The sequence below is a fragment of the Ictidomys tridecemlineatus genome, chromosome 1, assembly GCF_052094955.1.
Source record: "Ictidomys tridecemlineatus isolate mIctTri1 chromosome 1, mIctTri1.hap1, whole genome shotgun sequence".
NCBI classification, from domain to species: Eukaryota; Metazoa; Chordata; class Mammalia; order Rodentia; family Sciuridae; genus Ictidomys; species Ictidomys tridecemlineatus.
The window spans coordinates 125,988,766-126,010,003 of NC_135477.1; the positions used below are offsets into that span (position 1 = coordinate 125,988,766).

The 21,238-nt window shown below is 35.7% G+C and overlaps 1 protein-coding gene and 1 non-coding gene across 2 annotated transcripts in view; both read right to left on the reverse strand.

The window, feature by feature from the left end:
- Lars1 (leucyl-tRNA synthetase 1) overlaps window positions 1-21,238 on the reverse strand; it is a 68,570-nt gene that overhangs the window by 29,812 nt on the left and 17,520 nt on the right. The window contains exons 6-19 of the mRNA XM_005324207.4: window positions 19,018-19,179; window positions 17,321-17,433; window positions 16,120-16,183; window positions 13,249-13,316; window positions 12,908-13,133; window positions 9,575-9,662; window positions 9,415-9,491; window positions 8,768-8,821; window positions 7,184-7,324; window positions 4,356-4,433; window positions 928-1,013; window positions 771-836; window positions 592-674; window positions 49-187 (exon numbers count right to left, since the gene is read on the reverse strand). Of these exons, the coding sequence (XP_005324264.1) occupies window positions 49-187; window positions 592-674; window positions 771-836; window positions 928-1,013; window positions 4,356-4,433; window positions 7,184-7,324; window positions 8,768-8,821; window positions 9,415-9,491; window positions 9,575-9,662; window positions 12,908-13,133; window positions 13,249-13,316; window positions 16,120-16,183; window positions 17,321-17,433; window positions 19,018-19,179 (1,445 nt within the window). The remainder of the gene's footprint in view (window positions 1-48; window positions 188-591; window positions 675-770; window positions 837-927; window positions 1,014-4,355; window positions 4,434-7,183; window positions 7,325-8,767; window positions 8,822-9,414; window positions 9,492-9,574; window positions 9,663-12,907; window positions 13,134-13,248; window positions 13,317-16,119; window positions 16,184-17,320; window positions 17,434-19,017; window positions 19,180-21,238) is intronic.
- Window positions 19,854-19,938, reverse strand: Trnaa-ugc (transfer RNA alanine (anticodon UGC)). The gene has a single exon. It is a non-coding gene; the product is annotated as a tRNA-Ala (tRNA).

Genomic DNA, 21,238 nt, shown 5'->3' on the forward strand with positions numbered 1-21,238 from the left:
CAATGCTTGCTAATGAAATATACTCCTTTCCCTTAACTATTTACCAACCTGATACCCAGTGGAGATTCTGCCTGTCCACGCAAGTTGCCCCCCTGCAACAGGTGTGCAACTGTGTAAAATGCCATGTAAATAGTAGAATCAGAGAGTGATTCAATTAGCCACTGTTCATCCCAAGGCAGACGAGTGCCTGAAAAATAAAAAAGAAAATTCATGGATCAGGAATCTAAGACACTTCATCTATGGAATCTACATTTTCAAGAGGGTTACAGCAAAACTATTTACAAAACTATTTACTTAGAAAGTTCTTAAATTCTACTTAAATAACTAATACAAATAACACATAGATAAAAACAAAACAAGTGATGCTCTAGAGTCTATCAAAAAGTCACACCATAAAAGCTTTATGTGTTAGAGAGGACATATTTCTACCACCAGGTAGACGACCAGGGATCACACCCTAGTTTCCCTCACTCTCCAACCAAAACTTGTCACTTTTAATTCAGAAAACACGAGGGGCAGGGGGTGTAAAACTGTGTATTTGTTGTATAACTGGCAAAGTCATTCAAATAGAAATGTTTGAAAATTGCTTACCTAAACCATAAGTTCTTGAACAAGCATGTTCTTGTAGCCAACCTAAGGAAGCTTCAAAGTTCCTCCTGGTCTCCTCACAGAATCTAGAAAGAACAAAAGACAAAGTGTCTCTTCATCATCATCTTCCATGTTTCTCAGTTTCTCATCACCATTCCTCTCATCATTTCCTCCCATCTTACGTTTCCATGTTCTTCAAGCATTGGGATGTCTGTTTTTTCCAATTCTCATCACCATAATCCAAGTACCTGGGTGGACAAATTGATTGTTTTTTTGTTTTTTTAAGTCAGAGGTGAGCAAAGTGACTAATGGAATTTTCTTGCCATAAGAGAGACTAACCACTGGTCACACAGAGCCACGACACATTCATCAGAAGACCTGGACATCACTTGTTTCTCTGGTTCCATGTAAATAAATGCATCTCCCTAAATGAAAGTAAACAAAAATATATCAAGTATTACGTCAAATTAATCTCCACTACTTGAGGATGAAACAGTACTTTTTAAAAAATACTATACTAGTAACCAAAACCCATCTTATATTGTCTTCCCTCTTCCCAAAGTTGAAGCTGTCTTTCCGTCTATGAAATATCTGCTTTGGAAAGACCCATTTTCATCAAGCCTATCTTTCCCTAGCTGCTTTTCAGAGAAAAACAAAAAAATTTTTAGTAGTTTTTTATCCTGTGATTTAATAGTTAGGCTGCTAATGATAGCTCTTTATCCTTGTTATAAATATATTAAGAAGGGCTGGGGATGAGGCTCAAGCGGTAGCACGCTCGCCTGGCATGCTTGCGGCCCAGATTCGATCCTTAGCACTACATACAAACAAAGATGTTGTGTCCACCGAGAACTAAAAATTAAATATTAAAAAAATCTCTCTCTCTTTCTCTTTAAAAAATAAATAAATAAAAATATTAAGAAAATAGGAGGGCCAGGGTTGTAGTTCAGTGGTAGAGAGCTTGCCTAGCACTGGGTTCAATCCTCAACAGCACTAAATAAATAAATAAAGGTATTATATGCAACTACAACTAAAAAAAAAAAAAAAAAATTTAAAGAAAATATGAAATTAAATACATGGAACTACTGTTGTGTTTTGTTTTTCTAAGAACACAAAGAATAAACAATTTTCATAGTAATAACATCTTCAGTTTTTTACTGAAGATGTTATTACCATGAAAATTTCCCACAAGGGACTGGGATTGTAGCTCAATGTAGAGCTCTTGATGTGTGAGAAACTGGATTTGATCCGCTATACAAACAAATAAAGGCCCATCAACGACTAAATAAAAATTTTTTTTTAATTCCCACAATTTGGGGGGGGGGGCAGGCAGGGAATGGGAAGTAAAATATTTATGTTTCTTTTTTTCCAGTCACAGGGATTGAACTCTACCACCGAGTGATAGCCCCAGTCCCAGTATCTCTTCATGTCTATTGTTCTAAACATTTCAAGCTAGCATAATTTAAATAAATCTAGCATTATTATTCCTAAAATTACTCACTACTCTGTGTGTTTTTAATGTAATTCTTCATGTTGAAATTAAACAGCTGAGATTTGTGGCTTAAAGATGATGGTTTAGGGGCTAGAGTTATGGCTCAGTGGTGGAGTGCTCACCAAGCACACTGGGTTTGATCCTCAGCACCACATAAAAATAAATAAATAAAATAAAGGTATTGTGTCCAACTACAACTAAAAATATATATATTTTAAAAAAATTAAAGATGATGGTTTAAAAATAGACATTTAATTCCCTTTCAAAATTCCAATAAACAATGACAAAGAAAGTTTTGGATTTTTTTTCCTTTTTTTTTTTTAATGGTAAGTATCTACAAAGACAAGAAGAGAAAAAGAAAAATATCAATCAAATTTTGGAAGCCAGTTGGGCACAGTGGCACACACCTGTAATTCCAGAGCTCAGGAGGCTGAGACAAGAAGATCGAAAGTTCAAAGCCAGCCTCAACAATGGCGTGGCCCTAAGCAACTCAGTGAGACCCTGTCTCTAAATAAAATACAAAATAGGGCTGGCGATGTGGCTCAGAGGCCAAGTGCCCCCGAGTTCAATCCCAAAAACAAACAAACAAAAAATTGGAAGCCAAAAGCAGGATGAGTAACATTCTTTTAGCAGAAATAAGAAAGTCAGCTGAATCCTAAGCCACCAGTAGAAAAAACTGAAAACCAGTTCAGTGTGCATTATAGGACCTCTAAAAGGCTCAGGAATTAGTGGTATGAAATAGTTTTGGAAGTGGAAATAAGATAAGGCTTAAAAGAAAAAGCTTTTTAAAAAGAGATTAGAACTACAGATATCCTAATTTCATACTATGAAGACAGATAACTGTCTCTTCCTATGACATTATACTCAAAAAAAGGATAATTTAACATTAATAAATAAAAATAAATAAATAAAAACAATTACTAACCTCATGGAAAACTGAAAGCTGGAGAACAAAATTCTCACTATACTACAACGGATTAGCCATGTCTCAAAAGTGTAAAAAATGGCTACTGATCTAACATAAATTACAATAAAACTCTATAGGGAAAATGAGGGATGAAGAAGTATATACAAATGTGTGACATTAGAAAATACACAGGTGGAGCCGGGTACAGTGGTGCACGCCTGTAATCCCAGCAGCATGGGAAACTGAAAAGGGAGGATGGCAAGTTCAAAGCCAGCCTCAGCAATGGGGAGGCAAGAAGCAACTCTAACACCCTGTCTCTAAATAAAATACAAAATAGGGCTGGGGATGTGGCTCAATGGTCAAGTGCCCCTGAGTTCAATCCCCAGTACATAAAAAAAATACACAGGGGGGGGCTGGAAGGGGGATATTGAATTAAGTGGTGGATAACTAATCCTGAAAATTTATATTACAATAATTTAGATTAGAGACCAATTAGAGAGGTAGAGATCAATACTAAAGTAAAATAGTTGAAAGTGGTCCCCTCCAAAGAAGAGAAATTAAGAGAATGTACAAAGATAGAAAACTATTGCTTTTTTAATTTTAATATGCCTAATAGACCATTGTCTTTCTGTATTATGGGCATATATAACTGACAAAAATTAAAATTTAAAGATATGGGGCTGGAGCTGTGGCTCAGTAGTACAGCGCCAGCCTAGTATGTATGAGGCGCTGGGTTCAATCCTCCACACCACATAAAAATAAATATACAAAATAAAGACATGTGTCCATCTACAACTAAAAAAAAAAAAATTAAAGATATGAAAAGTGACAAAAAAATTAATTCTGGGTAATTTGCATAGGAAACCAAAACAGTTTCAACAAAAATTAGAAGTGAAGGAAGGATGAAAGTAAAAAGGAAAATACTAGAAAAAGAGAACTTCTGTACCAGTTTCTAAAACGGACATTGCCAGAATGTCACGCGGAAGTTCTCTGTATGTGCTTCTGCACACATCAGCATTAGAACTCTACCTTCCCTTCATCCACAGGAAGGGAAGTACAAGTTAAATGAAGTTAAGTGAATTGCTTAAGAAGGCCTATATTCTTTGGAACTGGGGTTGTGGCTCAGCAACAGAGTGCTCACCTAGCACATGCAAGACCCTGGGTTGGATCCTCAACACCACATAAAAATAAATAAAGGTATTGTGTCCAACTACAACTAAAAAAGTAAATTAAAAAAATAAGGCTTATATCCTGTCATAAAATTATATGACATTATAGCTCTACTATGGAACCCACCGCTAATCACACAGTTAAGTCTATTCATTAAGAGCTCTTCCAAAACAACCAATCAGAAGATAACCTGTTACATACATTGTCAATCATCTTTTTCTGAATAGTCTTCTTTACATCTTGGACCTTCTGTCCTTTAAATCCATCTACCAACATTACCTAAAAAGATTAGAAAGGGGTTAAAAAAAAACACATATAAAAACAACTAAAATTGGCTTCACGTTTTTCTCTCAAATAACTAAGATAGCTATTATACCATGAAGGAATACTCAACTTCCACTTCTCAGGTTTCTACAGGAAAAAGATTCTGCTATACTAACTCTTAAGCTCCATTTGCACTTCTTTCCAATATTGCCTGCTATAGACCTGGTGTAGGCCTGCTATTTTTCAATTACACCTTTTACACAAAGGGGAAATTAATTCTAGAGAAAAAATATAAACTGACTCATTGTTGACACAGATTTAAGTTAGATTTTGGTGTTTGATATGACTCTAGATCTTTCTCAAATAGTTTCTATGTTCGGTGTAAATTGAACTTCTAGTCTTCCAATATATCAAAATGCTTCATTATCTATTTAAATAAAGGCAATGTGTGTTTATTTAAAGGCATTTGTCACTATGAAGTTATATTTAATGAGTATCATATGGCATGATTAAAAATACAAAACCTGAAGCTAGGGTGCCTAGTCTAAATCCCAGTCCTAACAAACACGGTTTACCTGGCTGATCTTAAGTAAATTACTTAACCTCTTTATGCCTCAATTTCCTCATCTGTAAAATGGAGTAATAACACCTACAATTCACAGATTTTAAGAATTTTAAAAGTTCACATAAAAATACTATGTCAGCATTAGCCCTTACCATCTACCAAAATATAAATGTTACTTGAGAAGAAAAGGCATATAACTAATTCTTGGCCACCTAGGAAGATGAAAGAATGATAAGAATAAAATAGTTTTCATCAATTTCCTTAAAATCTTCATTTTGATCTCAAGTAACCACCAACTCAGCTGGATTTTCATTTTCCCTAGCCTAGTTTTCTTTTCATGCAAATCTAAGACACATGAACAAACATAAAAAGAGTGATTCAGAACAAATTTGTTTTGCTCACTTGGCATGTAGGAAGCAATAACAAGAAAATTAATGACCTGAATGAAACTGCTTATGTGAAATATGAATCCTTTAACTAAAAGCAAAAGAAGGTATTCTCTATGCAATAAACTTTTGGAATTTAATGCATAATTTATTTATTTTTTCTTTTTTTTCAGTTCTGGGATCAAACCCAGGAGCACTCTACCTCTGAGCTATATCCCCAGTCCTTTCTTTGTTGTTCTGAGACAGGGTCTCACTAAATTTCCAAATCTGGTCTCAAATTTCCAATCCTCCTGCCTCAGTCTTCTGAGTCACTGAGATTACAGGTGTGCACCACCATGCTCAGCTATGAACTAATTTTAAATATCTTCTCAAGAAGTTTATTTCTTAGGGCTGGGGATATAGCTCAGTTGGTAAAATGCCAGCCCCACATGCACAAAACCCTGGGTTCAAACCCTAGCACCACAAAAAAAAAAAAAAAAAAGAAATTCATTTCTTAGTTTGGTGCAGTGGAGCATACCTGTAATCCCAACAACTCAGGAGGCTAAAACAGGAGGATCACAAGTTCAAAGCCAGTCTCATCAACTTAGCAAGGCCCTAAGCAACTTAGCGAGACTGTGTATCTAAATAAAAAATAATAAAGGGGGATGAGGTTGTGGCTCAGTGGTAGAGTGCTCACCTAGCATGCCTGAGACACTAGGTTTGATCCTCAACACATAAAAATAAAATATTGTGTCCACCTAAAACTAAATATTTAAAATAATAATAATAATAATAATAATAATAATGGCATGGGAATATGGCTCAGTGGTTAAGCACAACTGGGTTCAATTCCTAATACCAAAAAACTGTAAACCCAGCCACTCCATGAACTAAGGAGGATCACCAGTTCAAGACAAGCCTGGGCAACTTCCTGTCTCAAAATAAATAATAAAAAGGTTGGGGATGTAGCTCAATAGTAGAGTACAACAGCTAGGTTTAATCCCCAGTACCACAAAAATAAATAAATAAATAAGAAAGAGCATCTTTTTTGTTGGTCAGTTTCTTTTTTGGTACTGGGAATTGAACACAAGGGCGCTTTACCACTGAGCTACATTCCCAATTCTTTTTTATTTTGTATTTTGAGACGGTACCACTAAGTTGCTCAGGTCTCACTAATTTGCTGATGCTGGCCTCAAACTTTCCAACCTCCTGTCTTAGTCTCCTGAATCAATGGGATTACATACATGAACCAATGCGCCTGGCTGAGAAATTCTTTTTTTTTTTTTTTGTCCTGGAGATTGAACCCAGGAGAGTCATTTCCCGAGCCCTTTTTTTGCATTTTTATTAGAGACAGAGTCATGCTAAGTTGCTTAGGGCCTTGCTAAATTGCTGAGGCTGGCTTTGAACTCACAATCCTCCTGCCTCAGCCTCCCAAGCTGCTGGAATTACAGATGTGCACCAACATACCAGCTGAGAAATTCATTTCATAGAGATTTACAGAAGGTAAATATACATATAAAATCTGAAACTATTTCTGAATACAAGGCAATATAAAAAATAGAAATTTAGGCTGGAGTTGTAGTTTAGTGGTAGAGTACTTGCCTAATATGTGTGAAGCACTGGGTTTGATTCTCAGCACCACATATAAATAATTAAAAAATAAAATCCATCAACAACTTAAAAAAATTTTTAAATAGAAATAGAACATAATCTTATATCAATGCTCTCAAATCAATGGACTGCTGAAACTACACTGAATATTTTTTCCCAAGTCTTTAAGAAAAATCACAGAGCATGAAATAAATCTATTAAAAATAATAAAAAGTATCACTTACACCTTCATAAAATCCTTTTAGATACAATTTCTCCTTTGCTTCTGCAAGTTTTTCTCGGTCATTCTGGCTCTGAATTTTCAACTCATCACAAATAGTTGCAGCAGAAAGATTTCCAAAACCTGGGACTTCAATGACTGGCACCTGCAAAGAGAAACGTCAAAAACTTATTTTTATACTGAATGAACAAAAAGCACTATGGGCAAAGTCCTTTTTTCATTTAATGTCCCATAAAGTGTTATTTCAGATTTTATATCATATGACAGTGACACACATTAAATAATCATAAAGTGACTAACTTCTAGATGTGAATTTGTCCTCCTTCCCACAAAAACCAAACTCTGGACAGGTATGATGGCACACACCTGTAATCCCAGCTACTTGGGAGGCTGAGGAAGGAAGATTGCCAAGTTCAATGCCAGACTTAGAAAGTTAGTAAGACTTTCTCAAAAAAAAAAAAAAAAAAAAAAATTTCAAAAAGGGCTGAGGATATAGCTCAGTGGTAGAGTGCTCCTTGGTTCAATCCCCAGTACCATATACTCTAAAAAAAGAAATTAAATTATGTATTAACCCCCCACAATGTCTTTTAACTACCAAACTATCATAGTTCTTAACTCTCCACTGGTGTACAGTTAACTAAATAATTAACATTGAAACTAGCAAAACAACATTTACAACTATTTTTGTGGATGTTCTTGCTTTTGGTTTATATTAAATTTTCTGGATTCTTCAAGAAAGTTATTTGAGAGTAATTTAAATTTTTTTCTTCTGCAAGCACTAACATGTAAGCACAAATAAAAGGGTTGTAGGATTTGATTCAGGTTATTATGGTCACAAAAAATATTCATGAGTAAGCTGGGTGTGGTGGAGCATGATTGTAATCCCAGTGGCTTGGATATGATGAGGCAGGATGATCACAAGTTCAAAGCCAGCCTCAGCAACTTAGTGTGGCCCTAAGCAACTCAGTGAGACCTTGTCTCTAAATAGTGAGACCCTGTCTCTAAATACAATATAAAAAAGGGCTGGGGATGCAGCTCAGTGGTTAAGTGCCCCGAGTTCAATCCCTGGTACCAAAAAAAATTAAAATAAAAATATTAATGAGTAATATGGTGAATTTTGCCTTTAAAAGCCAGGGAATTCATCATAAGACAACAGGCTACTACTAAATTGCTGATACTAAAAAGCTATTTGTTCCACAGCAGCTCAGGAGGCTGAGACAGGAAAATCACAAGTTTAAAGCCAGCCTCAACAACTTAGCAAGGCCCTAAGCAACCTATCGAGACCCTCTCTCTAAAAAAATATTATTAAACAAAGGCCAGGGATATGGCTCAGTGGTTTTAAAAGAAAAAAATAAAAGCTATTTGTTTCATATATGCCAGTGACATGTGATAAGAAAATGCTTATTGTTAGCCTTTCTCTTACTAGTATCTGTCACCGAAGATATCAAAGTGAGTAAATCCTTAAGGAAATTCCCATCCATATTTTCATACTTCACCAATTATTTTAGCTTTGTTACAAGGAACACTTTTGTTCTTATATTCTCTAACCAAAAAAAATAAAAGAATGTGATTGTGTCCATGTACTCACCGGCTCAAATGGCAAGACCATGTCATCTCTAATTCCGTATTTTGTTCGTAAGGCCTACAAAAAAAAATTCATAAACTAACACTAGTGATCAATACTTCACTAATACAATCATTAAGAGAAGCAATCTCCAAACGTTTTTAAACTATTATTTGTTCTCTCCATACAGAACAATTTTTTTAACTTTACTAAATACATCAAGAAGGAATCTGTAACTTTTAAAATTGAATAGCTTACATTACAGTAAATGCCTTAAATGATGAAACTCTACAGTCAAATGCAAAAATGTACATAGACATGCTCACATATAATTAAAGTCACATTGTTATTTGCAATAAAAATATGAATATAAAAAACTTTTTCCAAATTCTATGAAACACTATATTCAAAATTCCAACCACTGAAAATATTTAAACATTAAAAACATGGGTTAGAATCAGTTTAAAGATAAATGCAGGTCTGGGGATATAGCTCAGTTGGTAGAGTGCTTGCCTAGCATGCACAAGGATCTGGGCTCAAACCTCAGCACCACCCAAAAAAAACAAAAGATAAATGCGCATCTTTTTAGCCTTTTCTCATACCATAGTTCAGAAGTATATAATAAATGAGATGGTAAAGAGGAAATAAGAACATAAAACTCAGATACTTACTTGTTTTTTCTTCAAATCTCTGAGGGCAGCAATATCATCGGGGGAATCAGATGGAACACTTGTGACCACACCCGTACCTTATTTTAAAAAAGTGTAGAATTAACTAATACAACCAGAATGTGATTACCAAAGTATTTCTAGAAATAAATGCACTCTTTACCTTTATCCTCCTTAATGGTGAGCATTGGAAGAACATAGATCACCTTATAGGATGTTAAGGGTGCAGAAAGTGATGCACCAAGAATTTCCTACATATGAAAAAGACCAAAATGAACATTAAAGAAATTTATTGTGACCATTAGAATTTAAAACAGTATTAATGTTTTAAACCAAAGGAGCTAGTAATGAAAAACACATAGGAATAAGCTCATTAGATTCATTGTTGCACGACATAATGAGTATAGTTAATAAAAATACATTGTTATCCTTGAAAACCACTAAAAGATTTTAAGTACTCTCATAATAAAATGTCAGGTAATACATTTGTTAATGAGCTTGATTTGCCCATTGTACAATGCATACATATTTCAAAACATCATTTTGTGCACCACAAACATGTACAATTTTGTCCATTAAAAAAATTAGCCAGGCACAGTGGTGCATGCCTGTAATATTAGGGGCTCAGGAGGCTGAGGCAGGAGGATAACAAGTTCAAAGCCAGCCTTAGCAACTTAGCAAGGCACTAACAACTTAGTGAGACCCTGTCTTAAATATTTAAAAAAAGGCTGGGGATGTAGCTGAGTGGTTCAGCACCCCTGGGTTCAATCCCCCGTACTAAAATAAATAAACAAACAAATACAGAGCAACATCTATAGGGTCCTCTCCTTGCCCTGTGGGAGCTCTCTCTCTCTTCTTTTCACTTGAATAAATCTACTCTAAAAATGAATAAATAAAATAGAGTATACATAAAAATATAAAATAAAATGCAACTCAATTCTTTTATATCTACTAAAGATAATTTTAAATAATGATACTATCTAAACCAAGCAATGTTATGCTGAATACATTGGTTACTATAATGCACTCCTTTGAGGAAAATAGAGGAATCCATTGCAAGAGCCACAAAAAACATTAATGAAACTCAGATCCAGTGAAAAGAATTATTTTTTGAGGAACACACTGAATGCTGAGTCAATAATATTAGGAAAACCTGGAAACCACACAAGTTTTCAGACAGAAAAATCATGTAATAAAATATGGTACATAGCCAGGCATGGTGGTGCATGCCCATAATCCCAGCAGCTTGGGAGGCTGATTACAGGAGGATCATGAGTTCAAAGCCAGCCTCAGCAATGGCCAGGCTCTAAGGAACTCAGTGAGACCCTATTTCTAAATAAATTAAAAATAGGGCTGGGGAGGTGGCTAGTGGTTGAGTACTTCTAAATTCAATCCCTGGTGCCCCCAAAAAAAAGGTACATCAATAAGAGAGAATGTTATACTTTCATTTAAAATAATTGTAGGCGGAACTGTGGCACATGGCTGTAATCCCAGCTACTCAAGAGGTTGGGACAGGAGGATCACAAATTCAAGGTCAGTCTGCATAATTTAGCAACATCCTGTATAAAAAATAAAATATAGGCTGGGGATGTGGCTCAAGCGGTAGCGCGCTCGCCTGGCCTGCGTGCGGCCCGGGTTCGATCCTCAGCACCACATACCAACAAAAATGTTGTATCTGCCGAGAACTAAACAATAAATATTAAAAATTCTCTCTCTCTATCTCTCTCTCTCCTCTCTCACTCTCTCTTTAAAAAAAATAAAATAAAATAAAAATAAAATAAAATATAAAGGGCCGAGGGTATAGCTCGCAAAACATTTGCCTAGCATCCATAAGGTCCTCAGTTCAATACCTAACATGGCAAAATAAATAAATATTTAATTTAACAAAATAAATGAAATAAACTATACTCTATTGATGTTTTCTTTTTTGTGTGTGGTGTGGTGGTGGGTGGCGGGTGACCAGGAATTGAACCCAGGGAGCACTTAACCACTGAGCCACATCTCCAGCCCTTCTTAAAAATTCTTAATTTTGAGACAGGGTCTCATTAGTTGCTTGCAGTCTCATTAAATTATTGAGGCTGGCTTCAAACCTGTGATATTCCTGCCTTGGCCTCTGGAGCCACTGGCATTACAGGCATGCACCACTGCATCGAGTTTATTCATGTTTTTCTTTTAAGAGATTATTAAGATACCAAAGATCAGCATTTACTAGGAGAAAACAAACTCAGAAATACTGACAATTAAGTAGATAACCTATAAACATAAAAGCTACAAGACTATCCAGATTTTATTATCAATCAAGACTTGCTTTTCAGGAAAAAAAAAGCAGCAGCAATTCCAAATTTAATATTTCTAGGAACACAGTCAATAGTATTCAAAAAGCAAATAAAATGTTATTAAATCTCTTAAGGAAAACTGTCTATACTTTCCTATTAATTTTTAACAAGTACATTATAATTATACATAATATTGGGATTCACTTGTGATATATTCATATATGCACAAAACAATTTGGTCAGTTTCATTCCCCAGTACACCTTCTATCCCTCCCCCCTCCTTCCTCCCCTTGGTTCCACCCTTTACTCCTCCATTCGATTGGTCTTTCCTTTATTTTCATTAAATACTCTTTTTATTCTTTCTCTAGCTTCCACATTATGAGAGAAAACATGCAGTCCTTGACTTTCCCCGTGAGGCATATTTTATTTAACATGATGTTATCCAATTCCATACCTTTTCCTACAAATTACATAATTTTGTTCTTTACAACTGAGTAAAATTCTATTATGTGTATATACCACATTTTTCGTATTTTTCAAATATTGAGTTAAAACAAAATTTTAAAAATACTATTTTAGTGACATAAAATACAATTCTACACAGCAATAAAAAAATAACTACTACTATGTGCAACTGCAAAAATCCCACATAATATTGAGCAAAAGCTGGACACAAAAGAGTGCATATCATATAGTTCCATTATGAAAAGTTAAAAGAATACCAACCATTTTTTGGTGAAGTCAGAGCAAATGTTCCCTTTAGAGGAGAAAGATGAGTACTGATCATGATATGGACATGATATAGCCCTCTGGAGTACTGCTAGAATTGTTTAATCTCTTGATTTGTGGTATTTACATAAGCATATACACATGAAAAGTCAATAAAATACAAATGAATTGGGCTAGGGTTGTGACTCATTGGTGGAGTGCTTGCCTAGTACTTATAAGGCACTGGGTTCGATACTCAGCAGAAGGAAGGAAGGAAGGAAGGAAGGGAGGGAGGGAGGGAGGGAGGGAGGGAGGGAGGGAGGAAGGAAGGAAGGAAGGAAGGAAGGAAGGAAGGAGTTGTGTCCATCTACAACTAAATATTTAAAAATATACAAATGACTTATCCACTTTACTGCATGTATACCTTAATTTAAAAAAAATTAAACGCTATTTTCTCAAGCTTTACTGTTGAAATTTTCCTCTAACTATATGCATGAAAATAATCAACTTACCTCACCCATTAATTCCTTAACAACAGGCACCACTCCATTGTCTTTGGTAAAGCCCTGGTATGACATATTCCTGGCTGCTCTTTGAGTACAGATGAATATATCACCATTTGCAGTCTCAAATCCAATGTACTTCATGTCAGGACGAACCCAACAGTTTGTCTGTCCAAACATGGTCTCAGGTCTGAGAGTAGCAGCTACTAAGAAGATATTTTTACCTTTCAGGCCACTAAGAAGAAAAAGTATGTACTTTTGTTAAAAAAAAAAAAAGGGGGGGGGGCGGGTAGTTTGCACACAACTATCAGTTCAGAAATGATGAAACAATAACTTGTTGACAAACCTACCTTAATTTGGATGGGTATGGTTCAAGCACTTTCAATTTCATTAAAGTATATTCCTGAGGTCCAACACCCTACACAAATAAACAAAACAAAAATTTCAGGGGGGAAAAAAAAAAAAAAAGACTTGCATTAAACCTACTCACCTATGTGGGAAACTAAATATAAATTTCTAACATGAGTTCTTGCACTGTTAGAATAATTCTTTCTTCTATTGAAGATACTGCCATTGAAGTGCTGACCATATCCAGGGAAAGAATCAGTCAAAATGGTGTTCATCAAAATCCCAATCCTGGGGCTGGGGTTGTGGCTCAGTGGTAGAGTGCTCGCCTAGCATGTGTGGGGCACTGGGTTCGATCCTCAGCACCACGTAAAAAAATAAAATAAAATTGTTTTTAAAAAAAAAAAAAAAATCCCAATCCTGCCCACCAAGGCAGATCCCAAAGAATAGACTCCACAGATATACACTGGTTCAGGCATCAGATGATGTGCATTCTAAACTTAATTTCATCCTTACTAATAGCTTAAAAAAGGCAACCACAATGTCCCTGAGCCTTTCTTTCCTGTTCTATAAAATAACTTTGCTGTGTCTCACAGACTGTCCTAAGAAAATTAAGGAAATAGAAAGTGCTTTGAAAAATTCTAAAGCATTATTGAAACTTAGGATACTGCAAACACTGGCTAAATAGGTTAAGTATCCCTTATCCAAAATGCTTGGAAGCAGAAGTATTTCAGATTTCAGAATTTTTCAAACTTTGGGATATTTGCATAGACTTTACTGGTTAAGCAACCCTAACCTGTAAATCTTACATCCAAAATGTTCCAAAATCCAAAACTTTTCAAACTCTATGTATAATCAAAAAATCAAAAATCCAAACTGCTCCAAAACACTTCTGAGTGTCATGACAATGCTCAAAAACTTTTGAATTTTGAGTTGGGTGTGGCTGCACACACCTGTTATCCCATGATTCAGGAGGCTGAGGCAAGAGGATTACAAGTTCAAGACCAGTCTCAGCAACTTAGCAAAGCCCTAAACAACTTTGGGAGATCCTGTCTCAAATTTTTTAAACAAATAAATAAATAATGCTGGAGGTGTAGCTTAGTCATAAAGTACCCCTGAGCCCAATGCCCAGTACTTCCCCCTGCCAAAAAAAAAAAAAAATGCTCAAAGATAAAGAGTAAGGTACTCACAGGATTACACTATGGTTGAATGTCCTCATCAAAACTCATGTTAAAATTTAATCCCCATTGTGAAATATTAAAAGATGGGACCAGGTAGGACTTTTAAGAAGTATTAGTTCACTCATGAATTAATGGATTAATAGGTTAATGAGTTATTTTGAAAAGAGATCTGTTATAAAAGTCAGTGTGCCTCCTCTCATATGTGTCCCTCTCATCATGTGATGCAGGGCTCCACCTAGCGACTCTGCAGAGACTCTTCACCAGCAAGGACTTTATACCAGATGTATCCCCTTGATCTTGGATCTCCGGTTCTATAGAACTGAGAAGTAAAGAACCTCTATTTGGTAATTTATGCAAATTCAAAATAAACTACGAATAAAGGTTACTCTGTGGTATTCAATTACAGCCACAGAAAAGGGACAAAGAGTCCATAAGCTGAGATGCTGGCATTGTCACCGATTTACTGTGCCAAGGCTTCAAACAAATTGTTTACCCTTGTTTTATTCAAGTATTAGAGGGAATAATGTTACTAATATGTTCTACAATAATGTAGACGGAACTATTTCATGAGTGGCTTTAGGAAGCACTTAGGAAAGAAGTGATTAAAACACATACAAATGGAATCTGTATATGTCAAAAGGTAGCCACAGCCAGGCAAGATGGTACATGCCTATAAACCCAGCAACTCAGGAGGCTGAAGCAGGAGGGTTGCAAGTTCAAAGCCAGCCACAGCAATATAAAGGCCCTAAACAACTTATTGAGACCCTGTCTCAAAATAAAAAGGGGTGAGATGTGGCTCAGTGGTTAAGCACCCTGGAGTTCAAACTCCTGTACCCACCCTAAAAGATATTCAACCACATTTCATTATCTTTCCCCACACTCTTTTTAGAGCTGTATATTTTCCAAATGGTGCTTCTCAAACATTAACATACATATGAGTCACACTGACAGCCTTATAAAAACAGATTCCTAGGCCCCACTCTAAAAAGCTTTGATGCAGCACTTTGATTCCACAATTTTTGTGTGAGGTTTATTTAACAGTGTTTTTCTGAACAAGGTGATATAGTTGGTCCTAAGATTGCTCTTAGAGTAGCACTTTTGATGATATTCTGGTTTCCCTTTTGACACCCATCAAAGTATCATGAATAAACACCTCAGGGGGCTGGGGCTGGGGCTCAGTGGTAGCGTACTTGCCTGGCATGTGTGAGGCACTGGGTTCAATTCTCAGTATCATGTATGAATAAATAAAAAATAAAGGTCTATCAACAACTACAAAAATATTAAAAAAAAAAAAAACCTCAGTATTGCAATGAAGTTATTTTTAGGTTTCTCATTTAAAACTGGGATTACACGCCTGTGGTTTCAGGCAGGAGGATCTCAAGTTCAAAGCCAGCCTCACCAGAAGCCAGGAGCTTAGCAACTCAATGAGACCCTGTCTCTAAATAAAATACAAAAATGGGCTTGGGATGCGATTCAGTGGTCAAGTGCCCCTGAATTCATTCCCCAGTACCAAAAAACTGGATAGGGTCATATGAAAGATTATTATAGGACTGGGGTTGTAGCTCAGTAGTAGAGTGCTTGCCTAACACGTGTGAGGCACTGGTTTGATCCTTGGCACCATAAACAACTAAATAAAAGTATTAAGAAAAAAAAAGAAGATTATTGTAATAGCTATTCTATGTCACAAATAATCACCTCTCCAGTTTGTCTGTCATGATCCATACAAGGTTGTCCATCTTTTGGAGAATAAATGGTATACCTAAGAAATAAACAGTAAGTAACAGAAGCTATTATAATATTTCAATTATATCTTAACATATTTGCCAATGTTGCTTCTGATGTCTTACCAGTATGTCTTATAACTAAAATTTCTGACTGAACAACCGTCTACATCTATTATTTATACTTTTAAATGAGTTCTACTGTCACTCTAGTTACTAATGAAATATTTCTACCTTCATCAAAGGTAATGCCATTGAAAACTATGCACTGATCTCGACTTTGTGGTATGAATAAGAAAGATTATAACTAGGTTGGGGACATAGCTCAGTTAGTAGAGTGCTTGCCTCGAAGCACCAGGCCCTGGGTTCAATCCCCATCATCACAAAAAGAAGAGTATAAGATATAAATTCCCTTGTAAAATGCAAATAGCTTTTATTTAATCTACATAGTCAAAAAAGAATCTTAATTTATGGAACAAAAATATAAACTAAGCTGGGCATGGTGGCACACTCCTATAATCCCAGTAGCTTAGGAGACTGAGACAGGAGGATCGTGAGTTCAATGCCAGCCTCAGCAAAAGCAAGGTGCTAAGCAACTTCAATGAGACCTTGTCTCTAAATAAAATACAAAATAGGGCTGGGGATGTGGCTTACTGCCAAGTGCTCCTGAGTTCAATCCCCAGTAGCCGCCTCCCCCTTACCAAAAAAAAAAATACAAACTAAAACAGAAATAAAATCATCATTTTTCTGTTTCGACAGGAATCTTTTTAATAACATCATAAAAGCCAATAATTCTCTTTTCCCTGGTTCTATCTGTCACAAATACAAAGCAGCACAAGAAAATTAAGACACTGGTTAGAGAAAAAGAAAAAAAAAAGATACAAGAGAAAAAAAGAAAAAAAATTATGAAAAGTAAAAGGACAGGCTAGACACAGCAGCTCCCAGATACTTAGGAGGCTAAGGCAGAAGGATCACAAGTTCAAGTCCTCTCTGGGCAACTTGGCAAAATCCTGCCTTAAAATAAAATTTAAAAAGGCCCCTAGGATGTAGCTCAGAGGTAGAATACTTCTGTGTTCAATCCTCCTCACCACTTGAAAAAAAAAGTAGCCTATGGACTGAATTGTAAAACAAGAATTATATGATTTTTACTTTTCTATAAAGGATATCAAACTCACCGCTTCCCAAATTTAATTTTGTTTCTTTCTCTTAATGTTAAAAATTGCCACCTGACAAATGAATCATAGTAAGGATTAACATCAGTGGTAATGAAGGAACGACGCCAGTCAACCTATAAAAGGAGAAAAGAAAGGGTAATTTTTGAGAAATTTCCAAAAATTTTAAAAGAATTCCTACAATTCAATTATTTACTCTTCTACCCTTTATTCCCCCAACTTGGAATTACATCAACTATTAAGCTGGGCAATTTGGGAGTTTGAAGCAGGAGAATCCCAAGTTCAAAGCCAGCCTCAGAACTTAGCAAGTGCCAAAGCAACTTGGCAAGACCCTGTCTCAAAACAAAATACAAAAAGGGATGGGGATGTGACTCAGTGGTTAAGCATCTCTAGGTTCAATCCCCAGTACCACAAAAAAAAAAGGAATTATGTCAACTATTTTTGTAAACATTTATTTTTTTAGTTTTTGGTGAACACAACATCTTTATTTTATTTTTATGTGGTGCCGAGGATCGAACCCAGCAGGCAAGCATTCTACCTCTGAGCCACAACCCCAGCCCCTTATGTCAACTATTAAAAAAAAAATTTCAAATTATACTTATTAAAATAACATATCAGGACTGGGGATATAGTTCAATTGGTAGAGTGCTTGCCTCACATACACAAGGCCCTGGGTTCAGAGTACCAATGAATTGTGAAAGCTGAAGATGGTTGCTGCTAAAGGGATCTGTTTAATTGAAAGAAGTAGGACTAAACCTTTCAGGCAAAGTCCTGCCTGAATATTTAGGGTACTGAAATAATGTTAATTAACATAAGCACTATTCAGACTTAAGGATTCTGAAATGTGTGACACCAAAAAAAAAAAAAAATATATATATATATATATAAAATCTCAATTACCACAATGACAAGTTTAATAAATGTTTTAAACACACTTACATATTAACAAACACAGAAACAATAATAAATTAAAGAAGAAACAGTTAAATAATATAGCATTCCTAAATATTCGAGTTAATCTTTGGCTTCTTCATGTCTGTGGTTTGCTTTTGTGTTCGAGAGATTGAACCCAAGGGCGCTTAACCACTGCACAACATCCCCAACCTTTTTTATTTTACATGGGGTCTTGCTAAGTTGCTTAGTGTCCTGCTAAATTTTTGAGGCTGGTCTCCAACTTGCAATGCTCCTGCCTCAGCCTCCCAAGTCACTGGGATTACAGGAGCATGACACTATGCCCAGCTCTTCATGTGTTTTTAGTAGACCTCCTTTCTTTTTTTTTTTTTTTGGTACCAGAAATTGAACTCTGGGGTACTCAACCACAAAGCCACATCCCCAGCCTATTTTGTATTTTATTTAGAGACAGGGTCTCACAGTGTCTTAGCGCCTCCCTAAATTACCGAGGCTGGCTTTGAACTCGAAATCCTCCTGTCTCAGCCTCCAGAGCCCCTGGGATTACAGGCTTATGCCACTGTGCCTGGCCAGTAGAGCCCCTTTCTAATCATTGTTAACATACTAGGATACATTCCACTAAGACAAATATTAAAGTGCTTCAATGCTCAAATGAAAAACAGTACAATTCTTTAGTGGCATGCAGGCAGCAAATATTATTCCAAATGTAAGAGTTAATCCAAATCTTTTAAAATAACTTAAATATAAATGCTTTCTTATATATTCTTCAACTATGAAAGTGATCGGCATACCTTCAAACCTATTCTCTTTAGATCCTGAATAGCCAGTGGTGGGAAATAATCAAGCCAATGTTCGGCTTCAGAAAACTTTTCTATCTCTTCATCAGACAATCCAAGGGATTTCATAATGCCCCACTGGTATTTAGAAGATCCAGCTTTAGCAACAGCTTTACTCTGAAAACACAGGCAAAAACAAACTCCATCAAATAATAACCAACAACTACTTAACAGAGCAAATTTTTATTTTTAAGATTGTTTTAGTTGTAAATAGACACAATACCTTATTTTATTTATTTATTTTTATGTGGTGCTAACGATCGAACCCAGTGCTTCACACATGTGAAGCAAGCATTCTACCACTGAGCCACAATCCCAGCCCCAGGACCAGAGTAATTTTAACTGAATAATCTAATTTGGTGATTTTCTAAATTCCAAAACAATGCTGATACATCCAGAACATTGCAGAAGTTAGGTGTACTATTTTGTCTATAGAACTATACAGTCAAGATATTTATCAAGACACTAATATCAATGGTAACTAAATAGATGGACAAAGAACTACCAGTCATGAAGGTAAGCTCTCAGTCCCAAACTTTCTGTTTCCTGTCTTCTAATACAACATACTTCTTTTATGTTAGTTTTGTTTTAGCTATAAATAAGCTACTACCAAGAGTTTTCTCCCTTCTCAGAATTTACCAATATCAAAAAGGCAACTAAATGCCCAGGGTTAGAGGAGGTCAAATTAAAATAAACATCTATTAAGACAGCACAAGGGACTTTTGAGTGTGATGAAATTGACCTATAGATCAATGGTAGAAATATGACTCTACCCATTTCCTTTTTTGGGGTGGGGGGCAGTTCTGGGGATTGAACCCAGGGCCTTTTGCATGCAAGGCAAGCACTCTATCAACTGAGCTATATCTCCAGCCCCCCTCCCCGTTTTTTTTAATACTTTTGTAGTTGTTGATGGACTTTTATTTTTATTGTTTATATGCAGTGCTGAGAATAGAACCCAGTGTCTCACACATAGTAGAGGGCCTCTGGATTCAACCCCTAATTCAACAAAAGAAAAACTAATAATAATAAAAAGTAACAAATATATAATAAAAAAAGGAAAGATGAGGAGTGTCAAATGGATACAGGAATCAACTTAAAAGAATTTCTAATGGCCCAGGACAATGGTGCACACCTGTAATCTCAGTGGCTTAGGAGGCTGAGGCAGGAGGATTTCGAGTTCAAAGCCAGCCTCAGTGACTTAGCAAGGGCCTAGGCAACAACCGTGTCTCTAAAATATAAAATGGAGCTTGGGATGGCTCAGTGGCTAAGCGCCCCTAGGTTCAATCCCTATACCAAAAAACAAACTTCCAATGGCCAAAACTAGAACAATTTGAAAAATAATAACCACCACAACATACAAACACATAAAACCTTGACAATTTAGATTATTACCTAAAGAATAAAATATAAATCCACACTGATATAAAATAAAAAAGATTGAATAAATAAGTAAATTAGGGGAAAAGGACAAATATTCCTCTCAGAAGAATTCTAAATAATACAAAAAGAGGAAAACAGAAAATCAGCACTAGAACACTATTACAAGCAAGATCCAGTGATGAATGCTAATGTTAATGAGTAAATGTTTAGCCTCAAATTAACTCTCCCAAAATACATAATTATAAAAAGAAAAAAAAATGAAATCTTTAAAGGAGAAAAACCTGGCAGACACCACCATAACAAAAGTTAATTTCACCAAACATATTATCTACTACTTGCTGACATAATGCATTGAGAAGAATACATGAATTCTCTAGTATTCTTTCCAATAATCAGTAATATCAATTAAACAATAAAAAAAAAAAAATCAGACAAACCCAAATTGCAAACCAGTCTATGATGGGATTTGAATGTGAATGTGCCCCACAAAGCATGTGTTAGAAACTTAATCCCCTTTTAACACTATTAAGAGTTGGAAACTTGGGGCTGGGGTTATGGCTCAGTGGTAGAGCACTTGCTTGGCATGTGTGAGGCCCTGGGTTCAATTCTCAGTACTAAATATAAATAAATAAAATAAAAGATCCATTTACAACTAAAAAAAAAAAAAAAAGGAATTGGAACCTTTAAGAGGTTATAGGCCATGAGAGCTCTGTCCTCATGAATGTATTAATGTCATTATCACAGGAGAGGGTTCTTTATAAATAAAAGGACAAATTTGTCCCCCTCTTGCACACAT